The sequence below is a fragment of the Lissotriton vulgaris genome, chromosome 11 (genome assembly GCF_964263255.1).
Source record: "Lissotriton vulgaris chromosome 11, aLisVul1.2, whole genome shotgun sequence".
Lineage (NCBI taxonomy): Eukaryota > Metazoa > Chordata > Amphibia > Caudata > Salamandridae > Lissotriton > Lissotriton vulgaris.
Genome location: NC_141699.1, coordinates 1,004,911,184 through 1,004,928,807, shown reverse-complemented (window position 1 = coordinate 1,004,928,807; position 17,624 = coordinate 1,004,911,184). Strand labels below are relative to the sequence as shown.

Below are 17,624 nucleotides of genomic sequence, written 5' to 3'. Positions count from 1 at the left end.
ATTGGCTACTGGGGTACCCTTATCAGTCCCTCGTATATGGTACTAAGGTACACAAGGCATAGGTACCCCAGAGGTCCCCCATAGGCGGCAGCATGTATTATGCCACCTATGGGAGACCATTCAAACTATTACTATAGGCCTGCCATTGCAGCCTGTGGAAGCTGGTGCTAGCACCACTTACAAAAGATATAGGTTTCACTGTAACCAGGTTCACTGCACTTAAAACCTAAAAGTCACCACTACAGCAGGCCGTTTCAATCCTGAGGGCAGGGTGCTCGGTTCTAATTGTGAGGGTGACATGCATGAGCAGGACAACCCTACAGCCTTAGGAGTCTATTCTCCCGGGTTGTGAGACAGCCATATAACATATAGAGGGGCACTGCATCATTACGCGATCACCTTGAAACTGGCTGTAACGAACCCTGTTGTAAAGGCCCTCCGTTACTTCCCCGGTGCTCCTGTACCAGTCTTCTAAACCCGGACAGCACAACATGGCTGCTGCCGGCCAGAGACACGATTCTGCCCTCCAGGGGAAGGCAGAACAATAGGCATCCTGTCACAGGGAGGTGTGACCACCTCCCAGACAGGGTTTAGTGTATTGGGGCTGGGTGGGAGCACTTGCCACAGCCACACAGTCAATGTGCAGGGCACATTTGGTGCCCTCCATGCATAGTCCAGTTTAAACCAGTTCAGAGAGCAGTTGGCTACCACTCTGGGGCGAAACAGGACAAAGGACAGGGGAGTATCCTCCCCCTTTGTCCAGCCCCTCCTTAGGGAGGGACCCCTGTATCGTCCCAACCCTTTCCTTAGGGTTACCTATGAGTGGATTCCTAGATTCATTGTGGGACACAATACAACTCAGACACCACTTCAACTCCGACCGTCTTGGCACTCTGGACTTCGCTCTGGGCATTAAGGCTGCAACCCGGAAGACTCCTGCTGCTTCTGATCTCTTCGCCCTGCTGGTCTGATGCAACATCTGTGCCTGTGCTCCATACAGGAAACCATCCAGGGCCTGTGAACATCCCAGACACCTGAAGGAATCTCCCTTGAAGCGAAGTAGTCCCTTCCCTGCATTTGTAGGCACCGCAACTAAGATCACCGGTCAGCTGATCCTGGGCTCCTACAGACTCCGCAACACAGGTGGTGGTTCTTCACATTCCTTGAGGCCTGCACTGTCCTCTCACCAAGTTTTAGGCCATTATCCCTCATCGAGCTGCAGGAACCTAACCCCTGTGCACTACGTCGACTTGCAGTTGCACAGGTTTGCTGGCTTCCTTCCACCAAGATCTTTGAGCTCCAGGTAGCCCCAACCTCAAGCATCTCCAGCAACCAAGATCTTTGTCCTCCCCGCATCAATTGCACAGTGAGCCTGCATCTTTGGTGAGCTGCTCGATGTCCTCTGCGACTCCAGTGCCTCCGGCCTGTGGGTCCTCTTGAGGGTCACTTTGAATTCTTTTGGGCTCCCCTGATTGCTCGGGGCATGCACTGACTCCCCTGCTTGTGGTGAGTCTCCTGGACCTTGCTGGTCCCGACACTGCACCTTCTTCTACTTCCACGTTGGTTGCAGTTGCCAAGGCTTGTTGGGGCTCCCGCCGGACACCAACCCCTCAACTCTCGACATCCGGCGTGGGACAGCTTGTGAACGGCTCCTGGTTTCCCACAGCATCGCTTGGTCCTCACAGCTGCCGCTCCAAGGGCACCGTCAACTCCTTTACAACACCTGACGTTGGTTGGCATTTGTCTTCCATGTCTCCTGGTCACTCCAAGTGGCATAGACTGTCTCCTCTGCTTTCAGGTACTTCTCATCTTGAATCCACCTTTGGGTTCCACCGGACACTTTCACGTTCTCCAGCAGCGGCATCTTCCTGACGTCCTCCACTGGGTTCTATGGCGGTATCCAACGCCACTTCACACGTATGCCCCCGGCTCCCCTGGGGCAGGTATACTGTTTTCAAAGGTATCCACAGGTGGGGTGGCTCTCCAACCTTCTGTCTTCCACAGGGTTTCTTCAGGGTCCACTGGGAAGGGTCCTTCTTCTTTAAAATTGCAACCGCGACTTACACATTGATTTGTATGGAGACTGCGATCTTGTTCTCACACTGCACACGACCTCCGGGGGGCTCCTAGATACTCACCTTGGGTGGTTCCTTTGGTCCCTGGCACTTCTACGTCCTCTGAGTATTGTCTTGACTCGAGTCGTGGTTCTCATACAACTCTTAGTATATGTAATGGTTCCCCCCGATGACCACTGTATTCTGAGCTACTTACCTGTTTCTATTGCAAAGTATTGTGTGTATTGTGTCTATATCTCTGGCTCTGAGATATCTAACAGTGTTAGTGAGCGTCTTATAATGCATACAAATTTTTATAAATACACTTTGTGGTTCTTTTTCATTTAATCCATGCCTATAAGATTGTATACTGGTAAAAGAAGCTATTTTACACTCCCGCTGGACTAAGCCTGAAGAATGCTCTCTACAGCTACCACTTACAGAGCTTTCTAAGGTTGTCTAAGACCACTAAAATCACTATACGGGTTGTATGGATCAGTGGAAGGTGTCCAATTACACAAGTGTTTATCATATACTGAGACAGCCGCTCACATGATGTCATTTCCTGTTAGGTCATGGATAGTGATGCCGCTTCCTGACATGCTGCATGAGATAACAGGAGCAGTGAGATCAGTTGTATACTGCCTTTAGACCCCCACTTCTTTTTTCAGGACTTGTGCTGTGCTGTGCCCCTCCTAACCCCTTATCATGGTACCAGTGTTGCTCAGCCTCAGATTGGCAAGGCGGGCTCTGGCATCGGCCGATGGGCCTCTGGCTGAGGCCAGTTGGTGGGCAGATTTTCTACTAAGGGCTCCACCCCTGGTGCACTGCGTGAAAGGCTGTTGTTACAGCCTTAACAAACATAGACTGAATCTGACCCCAGGCACATGAAATCAGGCCAGACCGCTAAAGTCAGACGCAGACTGACAATGGGCTGCTCCACTCAGACTGACATAGCATGAGGTGTGCCTTCCCTCCGGCTCCCTCTAGGTGTGACAGAGTCTGCAAGGAGCTGTTGATGGGAAACCCTTAGCACTTACTTTTCTGGGGTCTACGGCAAGGGAGAGGAGTGGATCATCGGTTGGTGGGGGGTTTGTGAAGGCCAGCGAGAGAGCTCCTATGTTTATTTTTGTCCTCCTCCACTTCATGCAAGCAGCTGAGATAAATCAGTCTCTGCTCTTCTCCTTTGTCTGCCAGATAACAATTACTGCAGTCAACAGGGACACGTTGTGGCCTTAGTTGACTTTGAAACTGGAAAACCAGGTTCAAGTCCCAGCGTCAGTTCAACATTCTGTGATTCTGGGCAAATAATTTAATCTAAATAAACCTAAAAAATAAATATGGCCCCCTCTAATGTTACCTGGTGCTCACATAAAGCGCTCCAATGCCTCTGGGCCTAGTTCATACGATATATAAACTGCTTGTAATGAAAGTACTTAATTTTGAGTCTTTTTGCATTTACACATTAGCATCATTCCCTTTCTCAGAACGTACATGTGATGATAGCTGCAAGTGAAACAAAACACACAGATGCACCTTTCACCAGTCTCTGAACATTGGAGGGCCTCTCTTAAGTACTGCAAAAAATAAAACGAATATGATAAAAAATGAGTGTAAAGGGCTGTTTGGGTCTCTGCCATATCATGTTCCCCAGTGATCATTAATGAAAACATCCAGAGCAAACGTATAGATAAAAAAATACGATTGAAAGTGAGTTTGTAGTATTTTTGATAATTATGTGCTTCTAAAGGATATTTTTTTCATTGGAATGTTCATTTCCTATTTAAGTACTGGCCCTATAAGCTTTAAAAGACTTTTTTATACAGCAAATGTTTGTTATCATTAAGCTCCATTATCCGAACTAAGCAGTGTATTGTGAAAGATTGCGATCAGCGAATGAGGGCATCTTTTTTGGGCTGAATTGTGGCCCAAATCCAACCCTGGTGTTGTTACATCAATACATTAGAAGTGAAATGCTGTTTTATATGCAAGTAATACCTTTCGCTATTTGCTTTTTTTTTTAAATATACTTTCGGTCGTGTTTACAGCTGTTCGGCGCTAATTCGACAGAGTTGCCACCCTTGGTGCAATCTCTTAAACTCCCTGTCCTTGCCTCTTGTACCCAGACCCTAGGCCACATTACGCCTGTCAACGTCCACCTTTGTCTCGGCGGTGAGCGTGGCGTCCCTGGGGCGCAGGCCGCGCTGGCTCGGTTACCTGGCGCCGCTGTCTGGTCCCGCAGCCCCGTCTTCTTCGTCCACTCGCGGTGGCTCCGGCGGCAGGAAGTTCTCCATCTCTGCGCGTCCGCCTTGTTGGGTTGCCCTGGAGACCGAGACGACGCGGCTCGTGCGTTGCGTCCGTCGAGCTCGCGCAGTGACCTGGCACCCCGGGCTCGAGCCCCTCACGTGCGCTCCTACTACGCAGAAAGGTTGCAGTGGGGCCTCCTTGAAGTAGGTACACACCTGTCTTCCCGAAATCGTAATTTCATTTAACAAACTCCGCAAACGTTTTTGAACGTTAAACAGTCTCGACAGGAGAAACAGGATGCGGCGCGGTTCCGAGAAGGAGGGGTGTACTGGGTGGGGGAAGTGAGGCGAACGGTTTGGTAGGGCACACATTTAGTGGGGGGTTTATATATATCCATACCTCTGACCCACCCTGCGATCCTGCATGGATCATCAGACTCAGGGGTATGTTCTGTCAAGTTGATTTCAGACTGTAACATATTGCAAGTCACAGACCTGCGGTGCTTAATTTGAGCCAGTGCTCAACACCAGCACTTAATTGGTTTGCGGTGCTTGGCACTGGCACCTAATTGTCAACACCATACTTAGAACAGTCTCCCACATGGTGGCGCTGCTCATCTAATTTAGAGATGAGCAGAACAACTGTATTTTAGGAATACAATATACATAAAAAAAATTGCTAACACCTACCTACCTAGCCATTCCTTTAGCTTTGGGGACCTGGAATAATCTGGAATGTTGCATTTAAATGCAAGAGAGATGGTTAGTAGTTGTTCTGGCAGCGATGACAAGGGTGATGGGTGGTGGAAGCTGCAGTGGCCTCCTGGTCAGAGCCCTGGCACTTAATATTTTACAAAGTAAGCACTGCAGACCTGTATGTTGGGGCCTAGTTCTTAGGTCAATGTAAGTAAGTTATTATGGCAACCCTGAGCGTTGCAGGCTGTGGCTCGAATTTCAACTTGTGCATTTGAATGATAACTTATTTACAGAAATGACATCTTACATGCATTAGTGTCTTTTGGGTACGGTAAAGTGACAAACAGATTGTCAGTTTTAAGTTGCTTTGTCACCTGACGTCGTTGGTGCCCTTATTAGAATGCCAAAATGTGATTCTGGGCGAGCGTCTGTTACAAATCTTTCAGTGAATCTCGATCAAGATAAGTGAGTAAACAAACTCTTATTGCTTCCATGCGAAGGGCAGTAAATTTTGAAGGAGGAAGTCCTTTTATGTTAATTTTCTTGTATTGTGCACACTATAGAACTCAAGACCTTCTCAGCCCTGGAGAATGGAGTTGGTATACATGGCAAACTTAGGTTAAATTTGATTAGTGTCATACTGTTCGGTTTTGGTTACACAGACAGTGTACAGTTGACACTTACCATATACAGTTGCCATTGAGGAGGGAAGGAGTATATACAGAAGTGCTAGGCTTTGAATATAGAGGTGAGGAACCTGTTCATCTAGAGCAGCGGTCTCAAGCTAGTGGCTCAGGTAGGGTGACCACTTGACATGAAGGCAAATTCTGTTCTAACTAGAAAAGAATCAGGGCAAAGGGTAAAAATTCAGGGCAAAAACTTAGGACAAAAGGTCAATTTTATGGACACATCCAAGGAGAGGCCATACCCCCTACGTTATCAGTACATTTGTTTACTATTTTCTGCATAGCTCTATTTATTCACTATGGTCTTTGTGCCTCTCTTTATGCTACATTCAGGTGGCTTAATATGTCCTTGTTCAATCTTAAGTTAGTGTCCTTGAGCACGGTGTCAAGGACATAACCCCTATCCAGATGTACCCAAATTTTCTTGGACAGAAAGCAACAGCAACGTTTTGATTATGTTTCTAAACATTTAAAAACCTATGGCAAACAGTTTGGGAAACATTAAGGTAAACAACTGTATGCTAGCTTAGACAAATTGAACAAAAACAACTAGCTCACCTCAACCTCCAGGCAACGTCCATGCCTCGAAAAATCATAGAAATGTTACTAGACCTTCAGGACTAGTGACTTAAATAATCTACTCGACCTATTTGTAATGCTCTTGACCCATAAACTGGTTTTAAATGATGTGATAGTGAGCAAATATTTTAATTCATTGAGTCGCCATTTTCTTCATTATCACATGTGAGCGTACCTCCAACTGTGCGAGTTCAGCATTTCTGCTGTACAAAAAACTCTTGTTTGATTAATTAGAAAAAACTGTTTCTTCATAAACAATACAAATTAGCTACATATAGGATACACATGACCCCTGATTTACCTCTTGGTTCATTAACAGCATTTTCATCAGGGCGGGGGCAGAAGTGTTTCTCAAATCATGTTTAAAAACTATCATTTTTAATAAATACGTAACTAAAGCATGAAGTGGTAGCATACTGTCAATTGCAATCAGCAGATTTTACATTGAAATGGCCACAAACCTTCGCATTCACATGCAGCTTTAGAGATAAAAATATATAGTGTGCAAACAATAATATTTGGAAATAGAGTTTCTGCAAATATGCGTCATTTACACATCACCAAGTCAAGTGTTCTGGTTTGTTTTGCTCCTATTTAACTCTTTGTTTGCATCACACTTCTTGATTACAAAAAATATGATTTGCAATTCCTGATATATTTTGAAATGTTTGTAATATTGATTTACAGGCTATTTATTTAAAAGTTAAGTGCTAGAGAAAAATAACTGACATCTTTAGACAGCTCACTTGGCACAAACCTCTAACTCTAGTAAGAGTGAGAAAGTAAACCTCATTTTCCAAGAAGCAATTCATTAAAAGACAAACTTACATTTGACCTCATTCCTTGAACAAACAGCATATGTGTCAAGATAAAAACAAGATCTATTGGCATCTTTATTGCTCATTCACTTTCTAAATGAACAGGAGAATCTGTTCCTTTCCAGACTAAGTTTACTCAGATGGGACTAGTAGGTGCTAAAAATAGCCTTTTTGAGACCTGATATTAAACCTAAAAAATAATTAATGAGTCAGAGCAAATGGTGTGGGTAATAATCTCACATTTAATGCCAGGATGTGTGATGCCCACAACTTGTCTGTAGTCTCACAGCCCTACAGTGTGTGTCTGGGACTCTACATTTCTCTTAGAACTAGGGGCCCGCAATACCAGACAAATAGAATTAACCCCTTCAATGCGGCGGCTATTCCGCCGCAGTGCTAAGGGGGCGGGGCGGTCGCGCGGTGGGCGCATGCTGGTGACGGAACCGCTCCGTCACCAGCCGCGTTTGAGCTGTGTTCATGACGGAGCGGTTCCGTCATAGCCCGCCCGCTCAATAGGACGCGCCGCGCAGGTGCGAAATCAGCGCCGCGCAGGCGCGGCGGCCGGGCAATGACGGAACCGCTCTGTCATCAGCACAGCGCCACTGTGGCTGATGACGGAGTGGTTCCGTCATCAGCATGGATAGGGTTAAAGAGCAGGATGAAATTGAGGTCAGATGGGAGAGCCACAACAACTGATTCAAAGGTTTGCTACTAGGAACCAGACAAATAAGGAAGAGAAGAACAAGGTGGGACAATTTATAATATGAGACAAGATGGGTGCGCCATGAGTATTGGAAAGTATTGCGTACCTGGGGATTTGTCTTAGCAGGGAGGAAAGAAACAGGAGAGGCAGTGTCAAGTGGTGAATAAGCAGTGCCCACCCACCCTGACAAACTCTGCTGATACAATTGGCCGCTGGTCATGCTTGTGAAGGGTAAGCAGTGGCCTGGCCCCTTGGATGGATATGCTGGACAAATGCCCACTCTGTCCATGCCTTAAAATGGTTCTGCAGTCAAACCAAGGCCTAACCAATGATCTGGCTTATCCATAATTTGCAAGGGACATGCAGAATCCTCACTTTATTTGGAATGTAAATGACATAAGCAAAATGTAAGAACATGATGAAGATTTCATAATGTAAGACGTGTTCCTTTAACCATATAGAATTGTTTTTCCCTTTAAATACAATTAGAACCCAAATTTAACTGGAAATCAGTTACCTTTTGACACAAAAGGATTAGTGATAACATTATCCCACTTATTTCCAGGATGGAAATCTGGGCAGAGCGACACCGTCCCTCCGAGCCCAGTTTGCTTTTTGGTTTTCTATTCCACTTTCAGCAATGGGCCACGTAGCACTAGTGTAGATGATGGTGCTACCCCAGGTATGGTATTATTTGCCAACCTTCATCTTCTCATTCTTTGTTCCTTCTTCCGAAATTTTAACACGTCCCACGTTTGATTTGGGGGTGGCTAGGCGCTGCCGGGTAGCTCTTTTCACTCTAAAGCCACCTATTGCATTGGGAAGATTAGCCCTCTTGGACTTAGAATGTCATTATTTAGCTTCACAACTCCAATGGGGTTTTCTCTGGCTGCCCCCTGCATAAGATGGGGTTTACCTGTAAAGACTTTGAAGATGGCTTACTGCACTACTCATTGTTTCAACCCAAAGCCACCCAAGGGTATTCCACCTTGCTTTCTCTTACCGTTCTAGAAACCGTAAACAGACTAACACAAAGAAACTCTATGCCACAGCAATACCTTTGCTAGGCCTCCCCCTCGCACAGGATAGTTTTGCTCAGGGCAAGTCCATCAAGGGCATGTTGTAGGCCTCTCAGAGTTGGAGTATTTGTTTGTTGCCGGAGAGCTGCGCGATTTCCAAACCCAGATGGCAGACTACAGTCTTTGACTTGGTCAATTCCTTTCATACAAACACCTTAAGCAAACATTTAATGGCCTATTTCATGTCCACCACCTAGCACCAACCCCACATTTAGTGTACCTGATGCTCTACACCATAGTATTGTTGTGTGTACAGAGCTTTCCTGCAACATGGGGACTATAGGGCTTCTCTCCGTGCTAAAAGGGATCTTGACGTGGCCAAACCTTTGCATGATGCATGCAGGGGTAAAATATTGAAATTTCCCCACAAATTATCCCACAACGGCCATTCCAAGTATTTTCAATCTATATTCAATTTAATATTCTGAACTGAACCTACCTTACACCGGCCCGCATTAACAAAATATACCTGGGGGCTGTAGCTGCATGCCTGCGCTGTATGCAATTAGATGCAAATCTGTTTCATATGCTTTGGTCTCGTCCCACCCTCCTTTCATACCAGCAAAGAGTTCTCGAGGTGTCGACCGCAATGGGGCATGTGCTAACAATTCCCCCAGAAGTGGTCCTATTCCCGCAACCTAAGTGCGAGAAACCCTCCACCAAGTTCGCCGACCTGGCTGTTCTTCTAGCAAAACCCAATATTACACTGCACTGAAAGGATTCACTTTCTCTGGCTATTGTAAGGTGGAGCAAGGTCTTGCTCTTTTAGGTTTGATATGCCAGCACCCAGTCACACAGGGAGGAATGAGCCGGTCTGATAAAATATTTTAGTGCAGGCATGGGATATTTTGGTGGAGGGCTTTAAAGACTACACCAAGGATGATACTCTACCCCCATAATCCACTCCTCAACACATGCACTTTTGGTTTCTATATAGTAATTGTTCTTGCCACATTAGGCAACTACTCAAGGCAATAGTTTAAGGGCGCTTATTTTCGACACACTGTAAGTATTTCCCCTATAGAACACTTTTTTATAAGCACCACAGGATTCATTGCTTTGCTTCTCTATGCTAATAGGTAGAGTAGCAGCAACTGGGCGGGGGCAGAGGGGTGGAGAGGGACAATTATTATGGGTCAGTATGTTACACAGAACAGTTTAACAAATGTATGCTAACTCTTCATAAATAACCCAGCACTGTTCTTCTGTACTTGTACAATGGAATCTATTGCCACATACCTGGCTACTATCATGCTATGTAAACTCTTTTGGCATGCAACAATACAATCTTTAAAACAAACATATGGTGGTGTTTCAGTTTAGCGCCTTAGATCACAACATTCCATTGGCATTTATTTGAAGTGGAGGTTTATTAATATGAACTTTAAAACATTCATTAGCCCTGCCCTTAACTCCAGGAGTGAACAAAGTGAACCAATTGTCTGGTGTCCCTTACATTATGTCCAATATTATTGTTATGGATGGTGGAACATTCCAGGCTATTAAGACATAAAAGTGAGTTTTTTGTACAGCGTCCATCTTAAACTGAATAACTTGAATGTGCTCTCAAATGATACTATTAAGTAAGTTAGAGTCGGGAAGTCAATTGTTTTGGCTTAGATCCTACCATTTAGCCATGCAGGAAATCTGGGATTTGAACCAAAGGTTCCCCGTCACGCATACTGCACTTAAACCACTGATTAGGATAATTTATTTTTCTCATTCCCCTTTAAGATCGGAAGACACTGTTTTTGTACAACTCTGTAAGATGAATGGAATACTGTGTTAAATAAATGTAGATCATAGGCTAATCTGACACAATATCTGAAGAAAAGGTCCATAATGAAGGTAAGACATCATATGCTAATATCACTGACTTTTGTAGACATTATATACAGTGGCGACCGGCAGGGATCGGGGAGAGGAGGTTAAAAAAAAAGTACATGATAACCAGGTCCCCCCTCTGCTGTCCCTCTGTCGTCTATCTATCCGGAACAGAGAAGCAGAAAGCACCCGTCTCCCAGGCGAGAGGGCCGGCCACACATTCATGCGTAAGTTGGGAATCCAAACCACTCCTCCCCTCCCCTGCTCTGTAAGCAGAGCAGCCCTGCCCACTCACAAAGCTGCAGCAGCAGGGAAGCATAAAATGATAATTTATTTATTTGTCGAATTTGTAATGCACATAGCTGCCCCAGCGACGGGGCGTCCCCGCGCAAACCACAGACTCCAAGACAAGAATCAGAAAGCAGATGGGTTATACAGGGAAAAGACAGGTTTTTATGGCTTTCCGGAAAGCAAGATGATTCTGGATGGCTCTGATGGAAACAGGGAGCGAGTTCCAGAGTTGCGCAGCCAAACTGCGAAAGGAACGGCCACCCGCTCTGGCTTTCAAAACACGCGGAGTGCAGACCAGCGCTGAGTCAGCGGATCTCAAAGGACGCCGTGGCACGTAGAACTCTAACAGACCAGCCAACCCCAAGGGTGCCTGAAGCGACAGGATCTTATGCGCCACGCAGAGCGACTTAAATTGAATGCGCTTCTCAACAGGCAACCAGTGAAGTTTACGATTATTATTACAATTATAATAACAACAAGTTATTATAATTTTATGTTTTCTTTTTTCCATTGCTGCAAGCAGTGGACCGACGCTCCTCTGCCTTAGCGAAGGAGCCTCCACTGAGTTTATAGCTATTCTAGAGGTGAGCGAGCCAAGCTTTCATGTGGGTTTTGCCTACCCTCTTCCCTATATCCAGGATGTAGCATTATGGAGAGGGCTGCTGACTGTGGAACTAGGGAACCAGGTTCAGGTCTCTGCAACGGCTCAACAACCTATGATTCTGGATAAACCACTTAATCTCCCCATTGCTGGAAATAATTATTGTGACTTTGGGCAATGTAATGGTGCTCATGTAAAGTGCCCCAGTACCTTTGGGCCGAGTTTACACCATATCAAAAACTCAGAAAATTGCACAAGGAAGTAAAAACAAAGCCCTTAACATAAGGCAAGACAAATACTCACTTCCTAGCTGATTTTTACAAAGTTAAAATGAAAACCGGGATAAATACTGATTGCTGAGATACCCGCCACCCCCTCTCAACACAATCCCCAAAGGAGGGAAACCGGAAACAGTTCTTGAAGTTTTTGGAAGAGGGAGGGAGTGACCCTCCCGGCCGTATTTATTAAAACAAAAATTAAAACATTATATTAATGTACAATTTCATTACCACATTGCGATGTTTGGCTAACCTTAACAGATTCTCTAATACAGAGGTTCTCCTAGCCGAACTAACATCCTACAAAACATTGACTTGAAATTTTGAAATTGTACATCCTAACGTTTAAGGGCCAACGGCAAGGTCGTAACCGGTGTCAAGATCCCTAACCAGAAATACCCCCCCCACTTGGGAGGGGCGACAGGACTGAGGCGTACCTCGAGTGCAACTACCAATTTCCCTTGACTTGACGGGGGCACCAATAAACTCAACGCCATTTAAAGGTCGTTCGAGGACTCGTGTGAGGTATCTAGAAGGTAGCGTAGACCTCCCCCCAAACCCCACACAACTTACCACATCTGCCGTCGCAGACGTCACTGGCCCCGGGAAATTCCCCAGGAGGGGGCTGTAACCCCTCCTACACAGGAAGGGGCCTTGACCGCCTTTCCTTTTCTTTCGGCGACCCATCCTTAGAAGGGACCGCCTCCCCGTTGAGGGGCCAATGGCCACCTCTCCCGAGCGCTCCCATCCGTGTTGGGTGACGCCCACTCATAGGGATCTTCCAATTAGTGCTCACCGATCATGACCTTACCGCCCGACCAAAATAAATACGACAATGCTAACTAAATTACTAAATGACTAACTATGAAAAGACAGTAGCAACAACCACTTTATTAAAAGCATGCTTACTGATAAACACAAAAGCAGAAATACTTTATTTGCAAAACATAACACAAATTGACCAGACATTATTGCATACTCAAAGTCATCACGATAATCACCATAACCTGTAAACGAAAATCCGAGTTATCCATCAAATTTTTATTCAGACATTATTAAAACCACTTGCTGTCTTCAGGGGCTGGTGGGTGGGTCAAAATTGGCTCTTCGTTCCGTCTCGAGCTCACGTGCAGCGAGGAGGTGCAGCTTCAGAGCACAGGAACAAGAGGATGCCTTCGGGTCTTGCGTCCCCTTTTATCCGTCTTCAGGGCGGGCGTAAACCCGCCCCTGCCTGCCCCGAGGGCGTGGCCAGCCGCGTCAGTGTCTAGGCCAGCCCACTCTAGGGCGGGAAAAAGCGCGCCCCGGCTACGCCGCTTCGGGCATACCAGCCGAGACACGCCTCCCGCCCAAGATGGCTTCCCGGGGGGATCGTGGTACTCTGCCATACGTGCGGGGGGACCGAGTGGTCGCCCCTTTCCATATGGCTGAGATACCCGCCACCCCCTCTCAACACAATCCCCAAAGGAGGGAAACCGGAAACAGTTCTTGAAGTTTTTGGAAGAGGGAGGGAGTGACCCTCCCGGCCGTATTTATTAAAACAAAAATTAAAACATTATATTAATGTACAATTTCATTACCACATTGCGATGTTTGGCTAACCTTAACAGATTCTCTAATACAGAGGTTCTCCTAGCCGAACTAACATCCTACAAAACATTGACTTGAAATTTTGAAATTGTACATCCTAACGTTTAAGGGCCAACGGCAAGGTCGTAACCGGTGTCAAGATCCCTAACCAGAAATACCCCCCCCACTTGGGAGGGGCGACAGGACTGAGGCGTACCTCAAGTGCAACTACCAATTTCCCTTGACTTGACGGGGGCACCAATAAACTCGACGCCATTTAAAGGTCGTTCGAGGACTCGTGTGAGGTATCTAGAAGGTAGCGTAGACCTCCCCCCAAACCCCACACAACTTACCACATCTGCCGTCGCAGACGTCACTGGCCCCGGGAAATTCCCCAGGAGGGGGCTGTAACCCCTCCTACACAGGAAGGGGCCTTGACCGCCTTTCCTTTTCTTTCGGCGACCCATCCTTAGAAGGGACCGCCTCCCCGTTGAGGGGCCAATGGCCACCTCTCCCGAGCGCTCCCATCCGTGTTGGGTGACGCCCACTCATAGGGATCTTCCAATTAGTGCTCACCGATCATGACCTTACCGCCACAGGCCGGATAGTTGACCGGCTATCCGGACCCCCCACAAAGCTCCTACCTAAAGGTCATGTTTTAACGTTTTTAACCATGCTAAGAAGTCTCCTATGAGTAACTCATTCCCCACCCGAGACAAATGCACACCATCCCCCAAATACATACTGTCATCACTAATACAGCCATGCGAAATAGAATGCAATGTCTTGGAACGGAACAACCTACTCACTTTGTTATTAAGCTTTCTAACAGAATGATTCAAAGCATGAATAGAAATAGCCCCTCGCCACACCTTTCGTGGGATCATATGGGACCACGCAATTATGCACCCCGGAGCTCTCCTCGCCAACCAACTTACAGTGGAAAGCATTGCCTCCAGGAGAAGTCGTCTACCGGTGGTGACTAAATCATTGCCCCCTAGATGTACTATGACTATAGACGGCGGTGACCTCGTCCGCCCTAACAAACCCTCGAAAAATGTTTGAAACTGGTCAATACAGAGACCGCCTCTTCCGTAGAAGGACACCCTGTACCCGTATTCCCCAGCTACGTGAATCATGTCACCTGCTTTGAATACGTCCGCGGCACGCCTCACGTGTGAGTGGCCCACGACCCACACCTCCTTTTTCACAGCCGGTGATGTCTGACCGCTGGCCCGGTGTTGGGTCGACTGCATAGTCCGCCCCGCCTCGTAGGCTTGCGCAACTGAAAAACCAAACAAAAACAAGAGGCGTGAGTACATCATTACAGCTTCACAACATGTGTAACCGCACATACCTCTTATAACAATTGGAGGACCAACGCCCCACTCGTTTCACTTGTTCAACATTAAGACCCCTGGCTGTAGCTTCTGTAGCAGCCCCTATCCGAAAGGAATGGGTCCCAAACTCGCCCGGGTTCAAGCCCGCAGCGGCAATTGACATCGCAAGCACCCGCTGAAACTGAAATTTCGTCAGTGGGGTGGCGTCCGCGTGTCTCAACAAGGTCCCCCCCCATGATGCCACCCTTCGTGCTAGGTATTCTTCTAAACACTTTACCGGACACATGGAGGACCCGGGAATCCTGCGTATGATTATGCAGTCACCCATCCCACCTTGATCGGTCTTGGACCTGACAAAGGAGACAGTCATTGTCTCACCTCTGATCTGAACATGTTCCTGGCACAAACCCCCTGTCACATCCTGTTTGTTCCTTGCCACCAGTTCGCTTACCCGCATCGCCCCATGAAATGCCAGCGTAAAAGCGGCTCGGAACAACACTGTCTCAAACTGAGATGAACATGTGGAAGGGAGTGTGGCCAACAACTGGGCCAACCTATCCAAACCTATCGGGCGCCTCTCATCTACTCTGCGACCTTCAAGGCGTTGCCACCCACGCAGCGCTTTCTGTACAACGAAAGACGCTGTCGGGTCCTGGATACCATGAGCCCTGGCAACAAAGGAAATGGCAGCACGATGCCTCTGGGCCGTAGCCACCGATTTCCCAGCCCTACGTAAGGACATCAGAAAATTCACTACCCATTCCTCGTGGCCCCACAGCCCCTCTCTATCGGGCCCCAAAAAGGCTAAATAGGACCGAAACGCCCCTTCATATGCCTTCCTCGTCCTTGGTGCTAGACTCTCTCCCACGAGGTGACGAAGTTCGGGGCACCGAGAGACCAGAGAGCTTCGGGAAAGGGTGCCGGCTCTGGGTCCGCTGTGGGAAGGAAACCCGAGAAAGCCTGCATATGAAAACGAGACAGTGCATCAGCCGCCTGATTCATTACCCCCGGGACATGTTTTGCTCTGAATAGCACATTCAGTTGCATACACAGTAAAACAAATACTTTGAGCAATCTTAAAATCATTTTACATCGTGCAGCCTGGCTATTGATGCACTCGACCACGGTCATATTGTCAGACCAAAAGATCACAGAGTGATCTTTGAACCCTTCGGGCCAGGTTCTCAGGGCCACCAAAATGGGGAAAAGTTCAAGGAAAGCAATATTACTTGTCAGACCATTGTCATGCCACCATGTCGGCCACCTTTGTGCCGACCATTTTGTGCCGAAGATGGCACCAAAACCTATGCTACCTGCTGAATCGGTCCATAGCCCCAGCTCTTCCGAGGACACGGCTGGTTTGTTCCAGATGACTCGACCATTGAAGTCCGCCAGGAATGCTAACCAAATGCGCATGTCCTGGCGGACCTCAGCCGATAGTCTCGTGCGATGATGGCCCTCCTTTAGGCCGACCATAGCTTGGGCAATTGAACGGGAGAAGGGGCGGGCCATTGGTATTACCCTCAGGGCAAAATTCAACTGTCCCACCAACTGCTGTAATTGATGCAGCGTAACTTTAGATCCATTTATACACACTCGGAGGGCTGCCCTGAACTTTAACACTTTGTCAGCTGGCAAACGAAAACAACCCTCACTGGAGTCTAACTCGATCCCCAGAAACTCAAGGCAAGTCGTAGGACCCACCGTCTTACCTGGTGCCAATGGCACACCAAACTGCTTCATTAACATACAAAATTCGGCCAAGGCCCGGCCACATTCGAGATCCCCGGCTGCCCCAAGGAACAGAAAATCATCAAGGTAATGCATTACATGGTGGAAACCCGTCTTCTTTGTGAAGACCCATTGTAGAAAACTACTGAATTTCTCGAAATAGGCACAAGATATAGAGCACCCCATCGGCATACACTTATCCATGTAATAACAACCCTGAAACATGAAACCCAGGAGACGCTGGTCGTCTGGGTGTACCGGGAGCAATCGGAACGCTGACTCGATATCTGACTTCGCCATCAGCGCCCCGGGCCCCAGGCGATTCAAAATGGCTACGGCCTCATCGAAGGATGCGTACCGCACCGAACATACTTCCGGATCTATTGCATCGTTAACAGAAAGACCACGTGGAGCTGATAAATTATGAATCAATCGGAACTCACCCGGGTCCTTCTTGGGGACCACCCCTAAAGGAGAACAAACAAAATCATGCACCGGGGGTACACTAAACGGGCCGGCGACCCGACCTCGAGTAACCTCTTTCCGGATCTTATCCTGTACCACGGTCGTATGCTGCAGGACCGAAAGTTGATTTTTACACTTCTCCACACCCTGAAAGTCCCCTACCGGGATGCGGAAACCATACGAAAATCCGTTCCGCAGCACCCCAGCAGAAGTACGATCCGGGTATTCACTGAGCCAGGGAATCATCGCCAAGGTATCAATCGGGGTAGGTAAAGGCGCCCCTCGGACTATGTTAGACCTGTTTGGCGCCTCCTCTCCCCCCGTTATCACCCGTTTTGGCTCTGCACGTGGACTCAGGATGGGGCGACCCGCACCCACTACATTCATGTTTAAATTTACACGATCCCTGGGGCCTAGTACATTTACCTCTGTTGAAATTAAAGCACAACCCCTTTTTACCTGTATTGCCGGCAGGTCTCGACTGATCGTCGGTACCCGTGCCTGAACGAAAGGGCGTCCCCCCATATTGGCGGGAGGATTCGCCAACATTACTTCCTACCAATGGCATTTTCAACATACCTGTCTCCTTCATTTTATCCCATGTCAAAGAATCATAACAATCCCAGGTTAAGCTTTTATTATGCTCTTTAGCCTTTCTAAAAAGATT

At 47.3% G+C, this 17,624-nt stretch overlaps 2 protein-coding genes across 7 annotated transcripts in view; one reads left to right on the top strand and one right to left on the bottom strand.

The window, feature by feature from the left end:
- The window catches only part of LRRC34 (leucine rich repeat containing 34), a 327,003-nt gene extending 322,535 nt beyond the window's left edge, over positions 1–4,468 (bottom strand). For 4 of the 6 annotated variants that reach the window (XM_086944306.1, XM_086944307.1, XM_086944308.1 and 1 more), the window contains exon 1: positions 4,272–4,356. In XM_086944306.1, the coding sequence (XP_086800432.1) occupies positions 4,272–4,348 (77 nt within the window). In that variant the 5' untranslated portion in view covers positions 4,349–4,356. Of the gene's footprint in view, positions 1–4,271 lie in introns of all 6 variants that reach the window. The other 2 variants (XM_086944309.1, XM_086944310.1) reach the window with 1 other exon arrangement.
- The window catches only part of LRRIQ4 (leucine rich repeats and IQ motif containing 4), a 90,794-nt gene continuing 77,584 nt past the window's right edge, over positions 4,415–17,624 (top strand). Inside the window, exon 1 of the mRNA XM_086944312.1 lies at positions 4,415–4,504. The gene's annotated coding sequence lies outside the window, so the exon portion shown is untranslated. The remainder of the gene's footprint in view (positions 4,505–17,624) is intronic.